Below are 19,224 nucleotides of genomic sequence, written 5' to 3' on the forward strand. Positions count from 1 at the left end.
AAGAACGCGCACTTAAATCTCCCCTCCCATGGGCCCCCTCGACCCGCAGGGAGGACTTGACGTCAGACTGTCCCCGGAAGGTCCGCCCTGAGCGGGTAGTTCCAAACGCACTGCCACGCGTCTGCCCACGGCTCCCGATGGCAGTTCAAGTCCCACGTGTGCGGACCGCCACAATCCCATCAGACAAAATGTTAGCCCAGCCCAAGGAAAAGAAATTGTGAAAAAATGTGGAGAAAGATTGATGACAATATGAACTAGTTTGTTGAAAACTGGGTATCAATAAAAGAGTGAATGATGATGGTGGGGGCAGTTATTTGGCACAAGGTGACTGATGACCAAGGGACATAAACTGATGGAGAATTTTTAACTGAGGAACCATGAGTCAATGTAATTCAAAAATCAAACTTTCAGGAACCAGATTTTCCATGTATCCGATGTCGCCTCCAACCTCATTCGAAATTGTCTCTTCACCTCTGAAATAGCGTTCTGTAAATCATACCTGATTTTCTGGTACAGGCCTGGGTCGCCAGACTTGAATGCCACAGATCTAGCCTTCAGCAGATGACAAATCTCCTGGTTCATCCACAGCTTTTGGTTTGGGAATGTACATTAAGTCTTTGTAGGCACAAACCCATCCACACAGGTTTTAATACAGTCGGTAACAACTGCAGCATACTCATCCAGGTTCGAAGATGAATCCCTGAATACAGTCCAGTCCACTGATTCAAAGCAATCCTGTAAGCACTCCTGTGCTTCCCTTGTCCATACCTTCTTGGTCGTCACTACTAGTGCTGCAGCCTTCAGTCTCTACCTGCACTCAGGGAGTAGAAGTACAGCCAGGTGATCAGAGTTCCCAAAGTGAGGGCATGGAATAGCACGGCAGGCATTCTTGATGGTAGCATAGCAATGGTGGTATAGTAAGTGATCTGTTGACTGGCCTGGTTAAGATCTCCCTAAAACAATGGTGAAGGCATTAGGATGCGCTGTATCATGCATATTGATCACATTGCTTAGATCATCTAAAGCCTGATTGACATTGTCCTGAGGTGGAATGTATACTGCTACCAAATGACCCTGGAGAACTCCCGTGGTAGGTAAAAAGGACGGCACTTAACTGCTAGATATTCCAGGTCTGGTGAGCAGAATTGGGACAGCACTGACATATTTGTGCACCAAGAAGAGTTGATCATCAGGCATACTCTTCCACCTCTGCTTTTAAGAGACTCAACAGATCTATCCTGACGGTGTATAGTGAACCCAACAATCTGAATCACTGCATCCAGTACTGAGGGGGTTAACCAAGATTCCAAGAAACAAAGGACACATGCAGTCCTAATGTCCCTCAGATTCAGCACCCTTGCCCTGAGATCATCAATTCTATTTTGACAAGGTACCCCATGCAAGACTTATTGAGAAAGTAAGGAGGCATGGTATCCAAGGGGACATTGCTTTGTGGATCCAGAACTGGCTTGCCCACAGAAGGTAATGAGTGGTTGTAGATGGGTTATATTCTGCATGGAGACCGGTAATCAGTGGTGTGCCTCAGGGATCTGTTCTGGGACCCCTACTCTTCGTGATTTTTATAAATTATCTGGATGAGGAAGTGTGGATGGGTTAGTAAATTTGCTGATGACACAAAGGTTGGAGGTGTTGTAGATAGTGTGGAGAGCTGTCAGAGGCTACAGCAGGACATTGTTAGGATGCAAAACTGGGCTGATTTTGGTAGGTCAAATATGATGACAGAATATAGCATTAATGGCAAGACTCTTGGCAGTGTGGAGGATCAGAGGGATCTTGGGGTCCAAGTCCATAGGACACTCAAAGCTGCTATGCAGGTTGACTCTGTGGTAAAGAAGGCATCCAGTGCATTGGCCTTCATCAACCATGGGATTGAGTTTAAGAGCCGAGAGGTAATGTTGCAGCTACTACAGACCCCGGTGAGACCCCACTTGGAGTACTATGCTCAATTCTGGTCATCTCACTACAGGAAGGACGTGGAAACCATAGAAAGAGTACAGAGGAGATTTACAAGGATGTTGCCTGAATTGGGGAGCATGCCTTATGAGAATAGGTTGAGTGAACGCAGCCTTTTCTCCTTGGAGCAATGGAGGATGAGAGGTGACCTGATAGAGGTGTACAAGATAATGAGAGGCATTGATCGTGTGGATAGTCAGAGGCTTTTTCTGAAATGGCTAGCAAGAGAGGGCATAGTTTTTAAGGTGCTTGGAAGTAAGTACAGAGGAGATATCGGGGTAAGTTGTTTGTTTTTTTTTTTTTACACAGAGTGGTGAGTGCATGGAATGGGCTGCTGGCAGCGATGGTGGAGGCAGAAACGATAGGGTCTTTTAAGAGACTCCTGGATAGGTACATGGAGCTTAAAAAAATACAGGGCTATGGGTAACCCTAGGTAATTTCTAAAGTACGTACATGTTCAGCACAGCTTTGTAGGCCAAAGGGCCTATATTATGCTGTAGGTTTTCTATGTTCCTATTCACCGGAGACTGCATGTTTGTCAGCAAGAGCGGTATAGGGAATTTAAAACCTCGTTTCCTTAAACATACTTGTAACCCCGCTCTGCACCCGCACTTCCTCCATGGTGTCCTACGTGGACGCTTCCGACCACAATCGGTGTTGTTTATCAGTTTTAAGCAGCGATAGTTAAGATTAAACATATTAAGGTATCTTTGTTGGCTATACTGACCCTGGAAGCAGTTGTGCTTTTCAGCTGTATCAGGCTGAAACCGGAATATTTAATTGTATCCATTGAGAGTACTGCTGTTACTCGAGTCACGCCTAGGCGCCTTGTATTAGCCATTTTGCCAGGTTTGCAGGACATTACTTCCTACAAAGCGAAACCCAATAGCATGAATGGCAGCCATACTTCACTACCAGATGAACTCAATGCCTTCTATGCCCGCTTTGAAAGGGAGAACACAACTACAGTTGTGAAGATCCCTGCTGCACCTGATGACCCTTAGTCGGCTCCATCTTGGGTACTAGCCTACAAAGTAGCCAGGACATCTTCGAGGAACGGTGTCTCAGAAAGGCAGCATCCATTATTAAGGACCTCCAGCACCCAGGGCATGCCCTTTTCTCACTATTATCATCAGGTAGGAGGTACAGAAGCCTGAAGGCACACACTCAGCGATTCAGGAACAGCTTCTTCCCCTCTGTCATCTGATTCCTGAATGAACTTTGAACTCTTGAACACTACATCTTTTTTTTAAATATACAGTATTTGTTTTTTGCACAGTTTTTAATCTATTCAATATATGTATACTGTAATTGATTTAATTTATTATTTTATATTTTTCTCTTCTATATTATGTATTGCATTGAACTGCTGCTGCTAAGTTAACAAATTTCACGTCACGTGCCGGTGATAGTAAACCTGATTCTGAGATATTACTGGAAATCGTAACAAGGTCCATAGGGACTAGTGTTGAGACTTCTGTTGTTTGCAATACATATCAACAGATGGCCTGTGGGAGGCATGATAGTAAACTAGCAGACAACACAAAAGTTTATGGGGGCCACAGACTACAGATGCTGGGATCTACAGCAAACACAAAATGCTGGAGGAATTCATTAGGTCAGGTAGCATCTGTGGAGGTAAATAGACCATCAATGTTTCAGGTCAAGGCTCTTTTGTCTGGACTGCTAAATTGGTGCAGTAATAGACACTGAATGTTGGCTTGGTGTATAGCATGACATGGATTAACAGAAGAGTCTAGTGAGTCTAATGATGGCAAAAGCTTCCAATGTATGTAAAAATTAAAATACTGTATTAGCAAAAGTGCCATTGAGCAGAAAATCCTACAAAAAGTAGTGGATACAGCCCAGTCCATGATGGGTAAAGTCCTCTCCACCATTGCGCACATCTACATGGAGCACCTTTCACTGATTTTATTGTGTTTCTTGTATTTACTGTAATTATCCACAAGAAAATGAAAATGCATTTCAGGCTGTATATGTTGACATATATGTACTTTGACGATAAATTTACTTTTTTTTTTGAGTTTTCAAGTTAATATGATTCCTTTATGGATAAAATTGAGGAAGAGAAATGGCACAGAAATTAAACAAACATTGGGTGTCTTTCTTTGCAGAAGGCACAAAAATCCCTGAAAATAGCAGAGCATGAATATGATGAATTATAAGCTGAAGGAAATTAACAGTGGTGAAGGCAACTGTTTATTAGAGTGGAGAGTTATGGGGAGAAGCCAGGAGGATGGGATTGAGAGCCATAATACAATGGAGGAGCAGACTCGATGGGCAAAATACCCTAACCTGCTCCTGTGTCCTATGGTCTCTTGGCCAAGAAATCCTCAGGATGTGGTGATCTGCATCTTGGGATTTTCGAAGTGCCTCTAGAGCCAATGATTGCACTGATTGTCATCTTCCAACAATGCACCAATTATAAAACAGTTTTCTGATTAGATAGCAAATATAACCCGCTATTTAAGAGAACATGTGAATACAGGAAACTAAAAGCCAATTAACATGACATTCATGGTAGGAAACTGCTGGTATTAATTATTTCAAGCTGGGCCAAAGGAGCTGTATTTATGCTTTATACCTTGATAACTATGAACATGTTAACAGGACCCTTGACAAATCATAAGGGTGTCAAAGGTTACAGGGAGAAGGCAGGAGAGTGGGCTTGAGAGGGTAAATAAATCAGTCACGATGGAATAGCAGAGCAGACTAGACTTGATGGACCGAGTGCCCGGTTCTGCTTATTCTGGCTTCTTCTCCTCCTTTTCCAGGTCCAGTGGACGTTTTGACCCGAAATGCTGACTGTTTATTCATTTCCATAGATACTGCCTGAGTTCCTCCAGCATCTTGTGCATTACTCTAGATTTCCAGCATCTGGCATCGCGTGTTTCTGATTCTGCTCCCTAGTCTTATGGTGTTATAACAGGATGGGGGAAAAAGATCACTTTTAAAAGATCTGTTAGGAATAGATTGGATAAATGGTTATGGTATAGCTCAAGTCAAGATTCAAATTTATTTATCACACGTACATCGAAATATACAGTGAATGTGTTTGTGTTAACAACCAACACACCCAAAGATGTGCTGGGGGCAGCCTACAAGCATCGCCACACATTCTGGCACCAACATAGCACATTCTCAATGCTCGGCAGAATAATACCTTGTATGCCACCTGGGTGATGGCACACCTCCCCTCACCATTCCCCTTTCCCTTTCTCACATTTCCTTACCTGCCCATCACCTCCCTCTGGTGTTCCTCGCCCCTCTTTTCTTTCTTCCATGGCCACCTGTCCTCTTCTATCAGATTCTCCCTCTCTAGCCCTGTATCTCTTTCACCAGTCAATTTCCCAGCTCTTTACTTCATCCCTCCCGGGTTTTCACCAGCAGGATGCTGAAGGGTCTCAGCCCAAAATGTCGACTGTACTCTTTTCCATCGATACTGCCTGGCTTGCTGAATTCCTCCAGCATTTTGTGTGGGCTGACACTCCTTTTGAGTTGAAGCAGAAATAAAGCAATAATACTGGGCTTGAAAGTCTGGAAGGAAGGATGGCCCTCCATCTTGGCTTCAGGACAAAGGCAGTGCTGCAGCTTCAGACATGCCAACTTCTGGGCTTCTCAGGTGAAATAAATTATCTCAACATACTATCCAAAAGGGTCAGGAGAGTTCTCCCACTGCCCTGGTCAAGTCCCAAAGCAAGGATGTATTGGTGGGTTTTTATAAGGTGTTGGTCAGACCAAGTTTGGTCTCCATATCTGAAGGGAAGATGTGCTGGCCCTGAAGAGGGCTCAGTGGACCTTCACAAGAACGATCCGAGGAATGAAAGGACCGTTTGATGGCGCTGGGCCTGTACACAATGGAATTCAGAAGAACAGGTAGGCAGAACTATCACTGAACACTACAGAATACTGAAAGATCTGGAGAGAGTGGATATAGACAAGAGGCTTCCCTTAGTAGGAAAGTCCAAGATTGGCAGAGCCTCAGAATAAATGTTGCAATGAACTGAGATGAGGGGAAATTTCTTCAGCCAGGGGTGAATCTGTGGGACCTGTTGTCACAGAGGGCAGTAGAGACCAAGTTATTGGGTGTATTTAAGGCCGAGATTGATAGATCCTTGATTGGTAAAGGGGTTTTGCGTTATGAAGCATACAAGATATACACTGGTAGGGCTATAGAATGGGATGGAGTAAAAAAAATTAGCCATGAGTGCATGGCAGCTCTCACTTGATGTGCTGAACGGTCTGAACTTGTGCTCTTATTTAACCTTAGGGGAGCAGTTTAATTTAACATTTGTTCCATTGTCATTCGTGGATCACAGTCGTTCATTAGTTGAAGGACTTTTTGGAGGTCTTGAAAGGTTTTAGAAAAATTAAAGGACTCTGCAGTTCGCGTTCTCAATATTATTTATTATTTATTTATTGTTTTTGCACAGTATGTCTTCTTTTGCACTTTGGTGGTTTGTTCATCTTTGTTGTGTGTAGTTTTTCATTGATTCCATTGTATTTACCGCAAGAAAATTAATCTCAGGGTTGTGTGTGATGACACACATGCACTTTGATAACAAATTTACTTTGAACTTAGATTCCTGTATTATATATGCCAGTAGCTCTGCAATTAATTGATCTCCTTAAACACAACAGCAAGTGTGCATAAAATTTGTCTTAAAATATCTGTCAGCATCATGGCCAACAGAGGTGAGAACCCAGAGCCACAACTACATTTTGGCTGCTATAATCCATCAATGTTCTTTATTATCTAAAATGATACAGAACGGTACAGCAAAGGAACAGGCCTCTTGGCCACAATGTTATGCTGAACCAATTAAACTAGTTATTAAAAGTCTAACTAATCCCTTCTGTCCATATCCCTCTAAGCTTTGCACGCTCACGTGCTTATCCAAGAGCCTCTATCATGTTTACTTCCACTTCCACGTCCGGCAGCATATTCCAGACACCTACCACGCACTTTCTTTAAACTTAACACCTCTCATTTTAAATGCATGCCCTTGACTGACCCCAGACAAAAGACAGAGTAGGCTGTCAACTCTATGCTTCTTAATCTTATAAACTTCTATCAGGTCCCCCTCAGCCTTCACTACTCCAGAGAAAACAATTCAGCTTTGTTCAATCTCTCCTTATAGCAATGCACTCCAATCCAAACAGCATCCTGGTAAACCCCTTCTGAACCCTCTCCAAAGCATCCATGTCCTTCCTATAATGCAGGCAACCAGAATTGAAAGCAATCCTCCAGATGTGTTGTGACTGGAACATAACCTCCTGACTTTAATTCAATGCCTTGACCAATAAAAGCAAGCATGCCACAAGCCTTTCTTACTACCCTAACATTCCGTGCAGTCATTTTCTCCTGGGCCCTTGGAGGCTCCATCTTCCTCTCACCCCAACCCTCCCCTCTCCACTGACACCCCCAGCCTCCCCCCTCCCCCCTCTGATCCCAGCTCTCATCTGTGCCGGGTCTTTACCATCCCCTCCGACCTTCAACTGCCGGAGGCAGAACGCTCTGTTCTCAGTAAGGGCCTCACGTTTGTCCCCCTTCGCCCACACCTCAGCGAGTTCCGTGTTCGCCATGATGCCGAACTTTTCTTCCGCCGTCTCAGTCTCCGAGCCTACTTCTTCGGCAAGGACTCTTCCACCCCCACCGATGACCCCTTCTCCCGTCTTCAACCCTCCTCTTCTTCATGGACACCCCGCTCTGGTCTTCCGCCTGCTCTGGATCTCTTTATCGCTAACTGCCGACGGGACATCAACCGTCTCGACTTCACCGCACCTTGTCCCCATTCCAACCTCACTCCTTCGGAACGCTCTGCTCTCCACTCCCTCCACACTAATCCTAACCTTATTGTTAAACCCGCCGATAAGCGGAGTGCTGTTGTAGTCTGGCGTACTGACCTCTACCTTGCCGAGGCACAGCGACAACTCGCAGATACCTCCTCTTATTTACCCCTCGATCATGACCCCACTAAGGAGCACCAGGCCATTGTCTCCCACACCATCACTGACTTTATCCGCTCAGGGGATCTCCCATCCACTGCTACCAACCTTATAGTTCCCACACCCCGCACTTCCCGTTTCTACCTCCTACCCAAGATCCACAAACCTGCCTGTCCTGGCCGACCTATTGTCTCAGCTTGCTCCTGCCCCACCGAACTCATTTCTGCATACCTCGACACGGTTTTATCCCCCCTTGTTCAATCCCTTCCGACCTATGTTCGTGACACTTCTCACGCTCTTAAACTTTTCGATGATTTTAAGTTCCCTGGCCCCCACCACTTTATTTTCACCATCGATGTCCAGTCCTTATATACTTCCATCCCCCATTAGGAAGGTCTTAAAGCTCTACGCTTCTTTTTGGATTCCAGACCTAATCCGTTCCCCTCTACCACCACTCTGCTCCATCTAGCGGAATTAGTCCTTACTCTTAATAATTTCTCCTTTGGCTCCTCCCACTTCCTCCAAACTAAAGGTGTAGCTATGGGCACCCGTATGGGTCCTAGCTATGCCTGCCTTTTTGTTGGGTTTGTGGAACAATCTATGTTCCGTGCCTATTCTGGTATCTGTCCCCCACTTTTCCTTCGCTACATCAATGACTGCATTGGCGCTGCTTCCTGCACACATGCAGAACTCGTTGACTTTATTAACTTTGCCTCCAACTTTCACCCTGCCCTCAAGTTTACCTGGTCCATTTCCGACACCTCCCTCCCCTTTCCAGATCTTTCTGTCTCTGTCTCTGGAGACAGCTTATCCACTGATGTCTACTATAAGCCTACTGACTCACACAGCTATCTGGACTATTCCTCTTCTCACCCTGTCTCTTGCAAAAACGCCATCCCCTTCTCGCAATTCCTCCGTCTCCGCCGCATCTGCTCTCAGGATGAGGCTTTTCATTCTAGGACGAGGGAGATGTCTTCCTTTTTTAAAGAAAGGGGCTTTCCTTCCTCCACTATCAACTCTGCTCTTAAACGCATCTCCCCCATTTCACGTACATCTGCTCTCACTCCATCCTCTCGCCACCCCACTAGGAATAGGGTTCCACTGGTCCTCACCAACCACCCCACCAGCCTCCAGGTCCAACATATTATTCTCCGTAACTTCCGCCACCTCCAACGGGATCCCACCACTAAACACATCTTTCCCTCCCCCCCTCTCTCTGCATTCTGCAGGGATCGCTCCCTACACAACTCCCTTGTCCATTCGTCCCCCCCATCCCTCCCCACTGATCTCCCTCCTGGCACTTATCAGTGTAAGCGGAACAAGTGCTACACATGCCCTTACACTTCCTCCCTTACCACCATTCAGGGCCCCAAACAGTCCTTCCAGGTGAGGCGACACTTCACCTGTGAGTCTGCTGGGGTGTAAAGATGAAGCCACACTCAGGTTGGAGGAACAACACCTTATATTCCGTCTGGGTAGCCTCCAACCTGATGGCATGAACATCGACTTCTCTAACTTCCGCTAATGCCCCACCTCCCCCTCGTACCCCATCTGTTACTTATTTTTATACACACATTCTTTCTCTCACTCTCCTTTTTCTCCCTCTGTCCCTCTGACTATACCCCTTGCACATCCTCTGGGTTCCCCCTCCCCCTGTCTTTCTTCCCGGACCTCCTGTCCCATGATGCTCTCGTATCCCTTTTGCCAATCACCTGTCCAGCTCTTGGCTCTATCCCTCCCCCTCCTGTCTTCTATCATTTTGGATCTCCTCCTCCCCCTCCCACTTTCAAATCCCTTACTCACTCTTCCTTCAGTTAGTCCTGACGAAGGGTCTTGGCCTGAAACGTCGACTGCACCTCTTCCTAGAGATGCTGCCTGGCCTGCTGCGTTCACCAGCAACTTTGATGTGTGTTGCATTTTCTACGGACTCTGATTATAAAAAGGGTATTAATTCTCTGTATCTCCTGCTATCACTTTACTTACCACCCACACCTCTTCCATCTTGTATGCTCTGAGAACTTGGATTTGGAAAATCATCTTCAAATTAAGACCATAAATTTCACCCCCTTCAGCCCATTGCACCACCGCCACCTTGTCGTTGGACGGATCTTGGAAAACTCTGCGGAGTTCCGGTGTGTAAGGTACGAACACTGAAACAGCACAGAAACAAAAGTATTACAGCATGTACAAAACCCATTCAGTACTGACCATGCAAGAGCAATAATTTCTATATCTTGCTGCAGGTATGCATGGCTGAGGTATCCTGAATGGTACAGAATACTTGCAATCATCACCAAGCATACCAACTTCTGACCTTATCACGGAAGAAAATGATGGCTCTGATGAAACAGCAAAAGATGGTTTGGTGTAGGATACCTTTCTGAGGAACCAGGGTACACATCTGAACACAGTCATTCATTATTTGAGAGACTTTTTGGAGGTCTTGAAAGGTTTTAGAAAAATTAAAGGCCTCTGCAGCTCATGTTCTCAATGTTATTTATTACTTTATACTTTATTGTTGCCAAACAATTGATACTAGAATGTACAATCATCACAGCGATATTTGATTCTGCGCTTCCCACTCCCTGGATTACAAATATTAAAAATAGTAAAAAATTAGTAAATATTAAAAATTTAAATTATAAACCATAAACAGAAAATAGAAAAATGGAAAGTAAGGTAGTGCAAAAAAACCGAGATGCAGGTCCGGATATTTGGAGGGTACGGCCCAGATCTGGGTTAGGAACCGTTCAGCAGTTTTATCACAGTTGGAAAGAAGCTGTTCCCAAATCTGGCCGTATGAGTCTTCAAGCTCCTGAGCCTTCTCCCGGAGGGAAGAGGGACGAAAAGTGTGTTGGCTGGGTGGGTCGTGTCCTTGATTATCCTGGCAGCACTGCTCTGACAGCATGCGGTGTAAAGTGAGTCCAAGGACGGAAGATTGGTTTGTGCCATGTGCTGCGCTGTGTTCACGATCTTCTGCAGCTCTTTTCAGTCTTGGACAGGACAAGTTCCATACCAGGTTGTGATGCACCCTAGAAGAATGCTTTCTACGGTGCATCTATAAAAATTAGTGAGGGTTTTAGGGGCCAGGCCAAATTTCTTTAGTTTTCTCAGGAAGTAAAGGCGCTGGTGGGCCTTCTTGGCAGTGAACTTTGCTTGGTTGGACCAAGTCAGGTCATTAGTTCCCAACAACAATAACCATCTTCCTTTAAGCAAAATATGCCTCAAATCACTGAAAAACTTTCCCTTCAATCCCACTCATTTTTTGATGCCACCTATGATTAAATGTCGCCTTGATACCAAATGTAGTCACACCCATGTCATTACTAGAGTTTTGCCCTTTGACTTATGTTCAAAACAAAGCTGTGATGAAGTCCAGAGGCAAGTAGTCAGCAAAATCCAAATTGGACATCAGTGTTGGGTGGGTAAGTAGTATTTGATCACACTGTTGGCAGTAATGATCATTGATTTGACTGAAGTAGACCAACTGGGCAAGAATTAACCAAATTCAATTTGCTGATCTGTTTGATTAAGAAATGCCTAGACGATATTCCAAATTATAGGTTAGATGCCAGTGTTAGAGTGGCAAGTACCACAAAGCTCCTTCATTGAAAATTTTAGTGCAGTTACTTAGAGTTGGCAAGACAACAACTGCAGTAAAATGAAATCTTTACTTAAGACCCAAAGCATTCAGAGGAATCCCACGTGGTCACAGGGAGAACATACAAACTTACAGACAGGAGTAGATCTGAACCCAGATCACTGGCACTGCAATAGCATTGTGCTAATCACTACATTTCTGTGCCACCTATAAATGCTGCTTGAACTTTTGTGCAGTTATTTAGCAACTTGGAAAGTCCACATCTAGACTACAATGTAGTCTTTACTCAAAGGTGGATATACTTGCTTTATGGGGGGGGGGGGGGAGAGAGACAGAGATTTACAGGGTCAAAAGTTGCAATGAGTGGGCCAATGACAGATGAGTTAAGGGAAGCCAATGCTTGCAATAATATCTCCGTAGGTTTTCAGATAAATATGGATAAGGACAAGACTGCACCTCAGGAAGGTGTGCTAAATTAAGGAAAGGTTAATTGTAAAAGTTTTAGACAGGAGTTAGGAGAGGAGACTGGGAGCAGCTGCAAGTTCACATCTGATGCGCAGGAGTCAATTAAAGAGCGGGTCAGAATTCAGAGACCCAACCAGTGTGTTTAAGAACAAAAGACAAGGAACCTTGGGTGATGAGAGATATTGTAAATTTAGTCAAAAAGGAAATGGAGGCGTACACAAGTTCAGACAGGACTTCACGGAGGATATAGAGGATAACTACATGAAAAGTTACAGGGTGACCTTGGTCTGCTTCATATGTGGGCTGACGATTGGCAATGGATTTCAATCCAAATAAATATGAGATATTGTATTTTAAGATATCAAACCAAAATAGGAATTACACAGTGAATGGCAGGGTTTGGGGGAGTGTTATGGAACAGAGGGACTATGTCTGCAAGAGCACAGTTCAATGAAAGCACCATCACGGGTTTTGCAGATAGGATGATGAAGGTGGCATTTGGCACCTTCATCAGTTAGGATACTGAGTATAGGTAAAATTATGTTGCAGTTATACAAGATGTTGGTGTGGCCAAATTTGGACTATTGGCTACAGTTTTGATCACTCTGTTATAGGAAATATGTTACTAAACTCAAGAGTGAACAAAGGATTTACCAGGATGTTGTCTGGACTTGGAGGCCTGAGTTGCAAGGAGAGATTGTGTAGAAGAGCACTTTATTCCCGGGAACATGGAAGATCAAGGGGTGATCTGATAGAGATATACAAAATCATGAGGGACATAGAGTGGGTGAAAACACATGCCATTTTTCTCCGGGAAGGGTGCTAAAAATAAGAGCCCATAGTTTTAATATCAGAGGGAAGATATTTAAGAGAGGACAATGTGTGCAGCTTCTTCACACAAAGGGTGCAGTGTCAGAAATAAGTGGTAGAGGCAGGTACATTAGCAATATTTAAAAGTTATCTAGTTAAGTACATGGGTAGGAAAGGTTCAGATGGCTATGGGCAAAAATTGGGCAGATGGGACAAACTGGCTGAGCAACATAGTTGGCATGGACAAGTTGAACCAAGGGCCTGTTTCCATGCTGCAAGACTAAATTTAAGAAATTTGATAAATTGTCAGGGTAATTCCTGTGCTTGTTGAGAACACGGGAGGCATAGCCAGTGAGTCAGCAAGAATCCTGCTTGAGCTCTCATGTCTTCTTCTGCCAGTTTCTTAGATTTAAGCAACCTCCCTCAAAAGATAATTGACAGGTCAGCTTTTTTGAACTACTCTCCTAAACGGTGGAATTCAAAACGTCAAGCTATAAAGATCTAGATTCAGATGACACTTTTAAACTCCAACTTAAAACCTTGCTTTTTATGTTTATTTTATTTCTTGTTTCACATTGTTAAACACTTTGAATTACATTGTCTGTATGAAAAGTGCTCTATAAGTTATCATCTGCATCCTTATCATACAATTGAACAGAAATGTGCAGCGCCAAATGATTTTTTAAAATCTGAAACAATTAGTTTTAAATTTTACCTATATCGCTTTCCATCACTCTGAATTCCTCTGATGTCTCTCTTCCCAGTACATTAACAGCAGTTATCTGTATCATCATGCTGTTAAATATTAAGAAATCATATTCAACAAAGTTAGCCTTTCCCACATGTGTGCAGTTATTTGATGACCTAAGAAGAAAAACAAGAATCAATTTGTCACTTTTCATTTAAGAAATTTGACTTCTTTTCCTTTCTACATTTCCACAAGTGTCTGGTACCATCCAGTACATCAAGCCTTTTTGGATCTTGAATGGTGATTAGTATTAGACCAAATGATTACAGAGGATGTTGCATTAAAGCCGGATTCCTGTGATTAGGTTAGTGTTAAATAGGTGGCTTGCAGGGTGGTATGGCTCATTGGGCCGGAAAAGCCTGTTCTGCGCTGTATTTTAAAATAAATAAATAAACAAAACAGTACTCACTTGAGACAGCTGATGTAGCTGGTTTCTATATTTGTGTCTCTTCCTTGGTTCCATGAACAGTTGATTTTAGTGAAGTTATGAGTTATGCATTTCAGGTCCTGAGGGGCATCTGGAGGATCTAAAGCAGCAAGAATATTTCAAATTCAACTTCTGAATAGTCATGAACTATCAAAACTGTTTGACCAAATATGCAATGCATTTTTGATATCTCGAGTTTCACATTTTAGCAATTCTGGAGGTGAACTATTTGATATTTAATCCTTCACTTTAAATTCTATTACAATTGCCACATTAGGGGAATTAGTCTGGGGGCTGCAAGGAGGTCAGAGAAATTGTCATGGTTAATATCATGATCACATGGGATCTAAGTGGATACAAAATTGGCTTGGTGGTAGAAGACAGGGACTGATAGTGCGGGGTTGCGGAAGGGAAGAACTGCTTTTTCCCCAAACACCAATTCACACTAATCCTCTTTCATTCTCCACATATTCCCATCAACTCTTCCTCCAATGCACTGTCCTAACAATTCTGTAGGCCACAGGGTAGTTCAGATTGATAATTTAAAACCATAAAGCAAATTTCACACTTATCAAAATCACTACTGAACTACTTTGACAAACAGAGTAGCTTGAATCCTAATAATCAACGATGTTGGAGTCCCAGTCAGAAACTTCTTACAAATGTGCAGTAAGTTTTCCCCGAGCTTGTCAATGGGTGCACTAATTGCTAATGACCTGAAGAGACAATCTCAGAGTGAAGAATGAATAAACACTCCAAACAAGAAGTTAAATGAGTTGATCTGGATCCCAGCACAATCTTCATCACTACCCACTATACCACCAATTTTGGTGTCTGCCACAAACTTACTAACTATATCATCCAGCACTGATTCCTGCAGCACATCACTGGTCCTGGGCTTCCAATCTGAAAAACAACCCTTCACAACTGACTCCTCTGACTTCTATCACCAAACAGTTTTGTACTCATTTGGCTAAATCATCTTTGATCCCATGTGATCTAACCTTCTGGACCAACCTACCACTCAGAACCAAGAAACAGGAAGTTGAGGGGTGACCATACACCAAAATAAAATCATGAGTTTTGACAGGGTAGACAGTTAATTGAGTGAGCAGCTTAAAGCTTCTCTGTGTCAACATCTCAGAGGATCTATCCTGGGGCCTACTTCAATAGGAGTTTGAGGAAATTTGCAACATCAGCAATGAATCTAACACATTTCTACAGATGTATGGCGGAGAGCATTCTAAATAGTTGCATCACAGCCTGGCATGGAGTCTCAAATGCACAGGATCACAAGAGGCAACAGAGGGCTATAGACTCAGCCTGTTCCATCACTGGCACAAGACATTGAGGATCATAAGGCAGTCTCTCAAGAAGGCAGCATCTATCATTAAAGACCCACACCATCTGGGGCATGTATTCTTTGTGTTACTATGGTAACAGGAAGGAGGTAGGTTCAATGTTTTAAGATCAGCTTCTTCCTCTCTACTATTGGACTTCTGAATGGTTCATGAACCCATAAACATAACCTCATTTATTTACCTTTTGCACTATTTAGTTATTTGTAATGATTTTAACTTCTTGCACAGTACTGTTGCTGCAAAACAACTCCAACAGGCTAGAAGTCTACTGGGGTTTCCCTGTGAGGTTCGTATTCTGCCAATCACATGCAGAAACCGTTGAGTTCTTGATTTAGTCAGGGCATCAAAGGTTCTGGGGAGAAGGCAGGACCATAGGGTTGAGAAGGAAAATAAATCAGCCATGATGTAATGGTGGTGCAGACTCGATGGGCCGAATGACCTAATTCTGCTCCTGGGTCGATGGTAACAACAAACGTCAGTGATAATAAACCAGATTCTGAAAAGCAAGAGGGTAGGAGCTTAACTTGAGAGAAACATGTTTTAAAGGGGGATTAGAAGGGAAAGTTTTCTGTACACAGAGTAGTGATTGATCTCCAGAGTTCGTTGCCAGGTGATGTAGGAATCAGATACAGTCAATAATATTTAAACAGGCACTACATAGAAATACACTGATGCAGGGAAAAGGGGTTCAAGCAGATAGGCAAAAAGGCAGGCATGGACATGGTGCTCCACAGGGCCATTTCTGTGCTATACATCCGCCACTATTTTCTGTCTAACAAAACTGTTTTCTTGATTCCTCACATCTGTTTTATAGGAGTTTTCTTGACTTGTACAGTACTGTGTATGGAACATATATATATATATATATATATATATATATATAGCTACCGTGTCTAAAACTTTTGCACAATGCTGTATTTGTCAACATGGAGTGGAGAGCGAGTTTGTAAATCTGGAGGGAGCAAAAAATATTGGAAATGGTGAGGGTGGAGCACCGCAGGAGGGGTGTGGGACAGATGGTAGAGAAGGAATGTCAGGGGTGGGAGGTGGTACTGGTGCAGACACACCCAACCCTGAGACAGACACCAGGCAAGGTCATTTGATTCCAAACAATTGGCTTATTGATCATTACAGAATGTCTCTCCGGTGCTTCCAGCTCCCTCCCCTCTCTTCCCCTTATCCCAACCATGATTCCACTCTCCTTGCACCCTTCTCACAATAAGAGACCCATATCATAATCAGGTTCATCATCACTCACAGATGTCATGAAATTACTTTTTGTGGCAACACTACAGTGGAATACATAAAATTACTACCATACTGTGCAAAAGATGTAGGCAGCTGAGCAGTACATATGCTAAGACCTTTGCACAGTACTGTAACTGTAAGTTCAAACTCCTCCTTATAAAATCGACATTGTATCAGTATCTCCCCAATGATTACTCACATCCAGTTTGAACTAACATGATGTTAGACTCCTTTTCAGAAACACATGTCAGATTCTCTCCTTGCCTGCTGGTTAGGCCCAGGTTAATCAACGTTGCCACACTGGCACTGGAGTTGATCTTAGTGAACTGGCTCCTGGTGAGTGGACTGCCACCATATACCCATTGTACCTTGTCAGCTGCTCCAGCTTCACAAAATGAGCAGGTTATGTTGTGGCTTGAGCCAACATTTGCAACCAGTCTGCTGGGAGAAATGGAGCCACACGAATCTAGGAGAATGAGAAAAAATATTTTGTTTCATTATATTTTCGCACAACACAAGCTATTCACCCTTCAAGGTGATGGGAGCAATTCCATCAAGTATGTTTCCCTATAAATTATTCCTTGCACGTCCATTAATTCACTTTGATTCTCAATAACCAACATGGGTTGACAGCACGAGTGATTACTGCCTTAATAACTGTATTTAATTTGGATAGAAACATGGATGAAAGAAAAATGGAGAACTACGAGGAGAGAAGGGTTAGATTTGTCTTGGAGTAGGTTAAAAGGCTGGCACCACATTGTGGGCTGTAGGGCCTGTATTGTCCTGTAGTGTTCTATGTTCTTAACTGAAAGGAACTTTTAGGTACCCGGATACTGGGAAGGGATCAGTTCCTCCGCTGAATAGGAAAGGGCAGCAGAATGAGCACATGCTCAATAGGTGATCGGAGGTAATTTTAAATTTAAAATCCCTTGGTGTTATCATTTCAGAGGATCTGTGCTGGGACCTGTAAGTGCCATTACAAAGGAGGCATGGAATGCCTCTACTTACTTAGAAGTTTGCAAAGGTTCAGAATTTCTTCTAAAACCTTGACAAGCTTCAATAGATGCATAATGGAAAATATCCTGACTGGTTGCATCGTGGCCTTGATATAAAAACACCAATGTCCTTGAATGGAAAAGCCTAAAAAAAGTAGTGAGTACAATCCTTCACAAGAAAGGCCCTCCCCACCAGTGAGCTCATCTACAATGAGTACTACCACAAGATAGCAGCATCCACCATTCAGACCATGCTCTCTCCTTGCTGCTGCCATTGGGGAGGTGGTACAGGAGCCTCAGGCCCCACACCATCAGGTTCAGGAACAGTTATCATCCCTCAACCATCAGCCTCCTGAACCAGCATGAGTAACTTCACTCACTTCAAATCCGAACTGACTCCACAACCTATGGACTCCCTTTCAAGGACTCTACAACTCATATTCTTAGTATTATTTATTTACTACTTTTTTTGTATTTGCAGTTTGTCTTCTATTGCACATCCATTGGTTTTGTGCTTACTTTTTCGTTGACACTACTGCATTTCTTTGCCCTACTGTGAGCGTCTGCAAGACAATGAATCTCAGGATGGCATACGGTGACATATACATACTTTGATAATAAATTTACTGTGAACTTTGAAAGCTCCTTTGCATGCATCACTGAGAGAAAGCAGTCCTAACTGCCAAAGGTCTTCCCAACTTCCGCACTGGATTGAAATTCAACAGCTGATTTCCTATTCCTGAATTATGGTGGATCAGTGAGACCTGCACTCTGGTCACCCAACCACCACTCTTGCCCCAACTTGTCAATGACAGTTTTGTCCTTGAATTCCCAGTAATTAGAGATGAATTTGTAGGACATTGTGACAAACAGAGCCCAGCTGGAAGAGACTCAGAAGCAATGATTTTATAGAGTTTTTTCTGTCCTATAAGTTGAACTTCTTGAGAGTTACTGGCATTGCACTGTCAGAATCAGGCCCTTTAACCCACCATGCCCAGGCAAACTGTTGTACCCAACTTTAATAATCCTGTCTACTCGCATTAGGTCCAAAGAGTTCCACACCTTTGCCTTCTAAATCATTTCACTTCCATTTAAAGAAAAGGATTTTCAAATTTCACAGCCCATTGATTGTCCTGTTTCACCCTGAACATCCTTTTCCTGCTTCCTTTCATTTTGAAGGAATGTTTCCCTGCAGCTCAGCTCTTGCCAAGATAAACAACTCTTTAAAACGATGTAGGAAAAACATACAGTATTCTCTAAAAAGTATTCCAGCAAAGGACTGCCATGAGGATTAGTTTCATATAACAAGCTGATCATCTCATCAATGTATTGGGTACCTCCAACATTAGCTGTTTTATTCTTATCATTCACGAGAGATTCACAGATATCAAAATAAATGACACGCACACAAAATATTAGAGGAATTCAGTACATCAGGCCACATCCATAGAGATGAATAAAGAGCCAACATTTTGGGCTAAACTCCAAGACGACCACAGCCTTGTCATAGGGTTTGGAGGCCATGTTGGCTGGAGTCAGGGCTTTATGCTTCAGCTCTAGCTCTTGGTAGGGTCACCCATGCCAAACAGGTCAAAGGTTAGAAGCCAGACTAAGAATGATCC

General features: G+C 43.3%; 1 protein-coding gene across 3 annotated transcripts in view; it reads right to left on the bottom strand.

Annotated features, from left to right (window-relative positions):
- Positions 1 to 19,224, bottom strand: part of lifra (LIF receptor subunit alpha a) — a 196,928-nt gene that overhangs the window by 58,228 nt on the left and 119,476 nt on the right. For all 3 annotated transcript variants that reach the window (XM_072257527.1, XM_072257528.1, XM_072257529.1), the window contains 4 exons: positions 16,804 to 17,070; positions 13,978 to 14,095; positions 13,536 to 13,684; positions 9,928 to 10,094 (listed from right to left, as the gene is read on the bottom strand). In XM_072257527.1, the coding sequence (XP_072113628.1) occupies positions 9,928 to 10,094; positions 13,536 to 13,684; positions 13,978 to 14,095; positions 16,804 to 17,070 (701 nt within the window). The remainder of the gene's footprint in view (positions 1 to 9,927; positions 10,095 to 13,535; positions 13,685 to 13,977; positions 14,096 to 16,803; positions 17,071 to 19,224) is intronic.

The sequence above is a fragment of the Mobula birostris genome, chromosome 5 (assembly GCF_030028105.1).
Source record: "Mobula birostris isolate sMobBir1 chromosome 5, sMobBir1.hap1, whole genome shotgun sequence".
NCBI lineage: Eukaryota > Metazoa > Chordata > Chondrichthyes > Myliobatiformes > Myliobatidae > Mobula > Mobula birostris.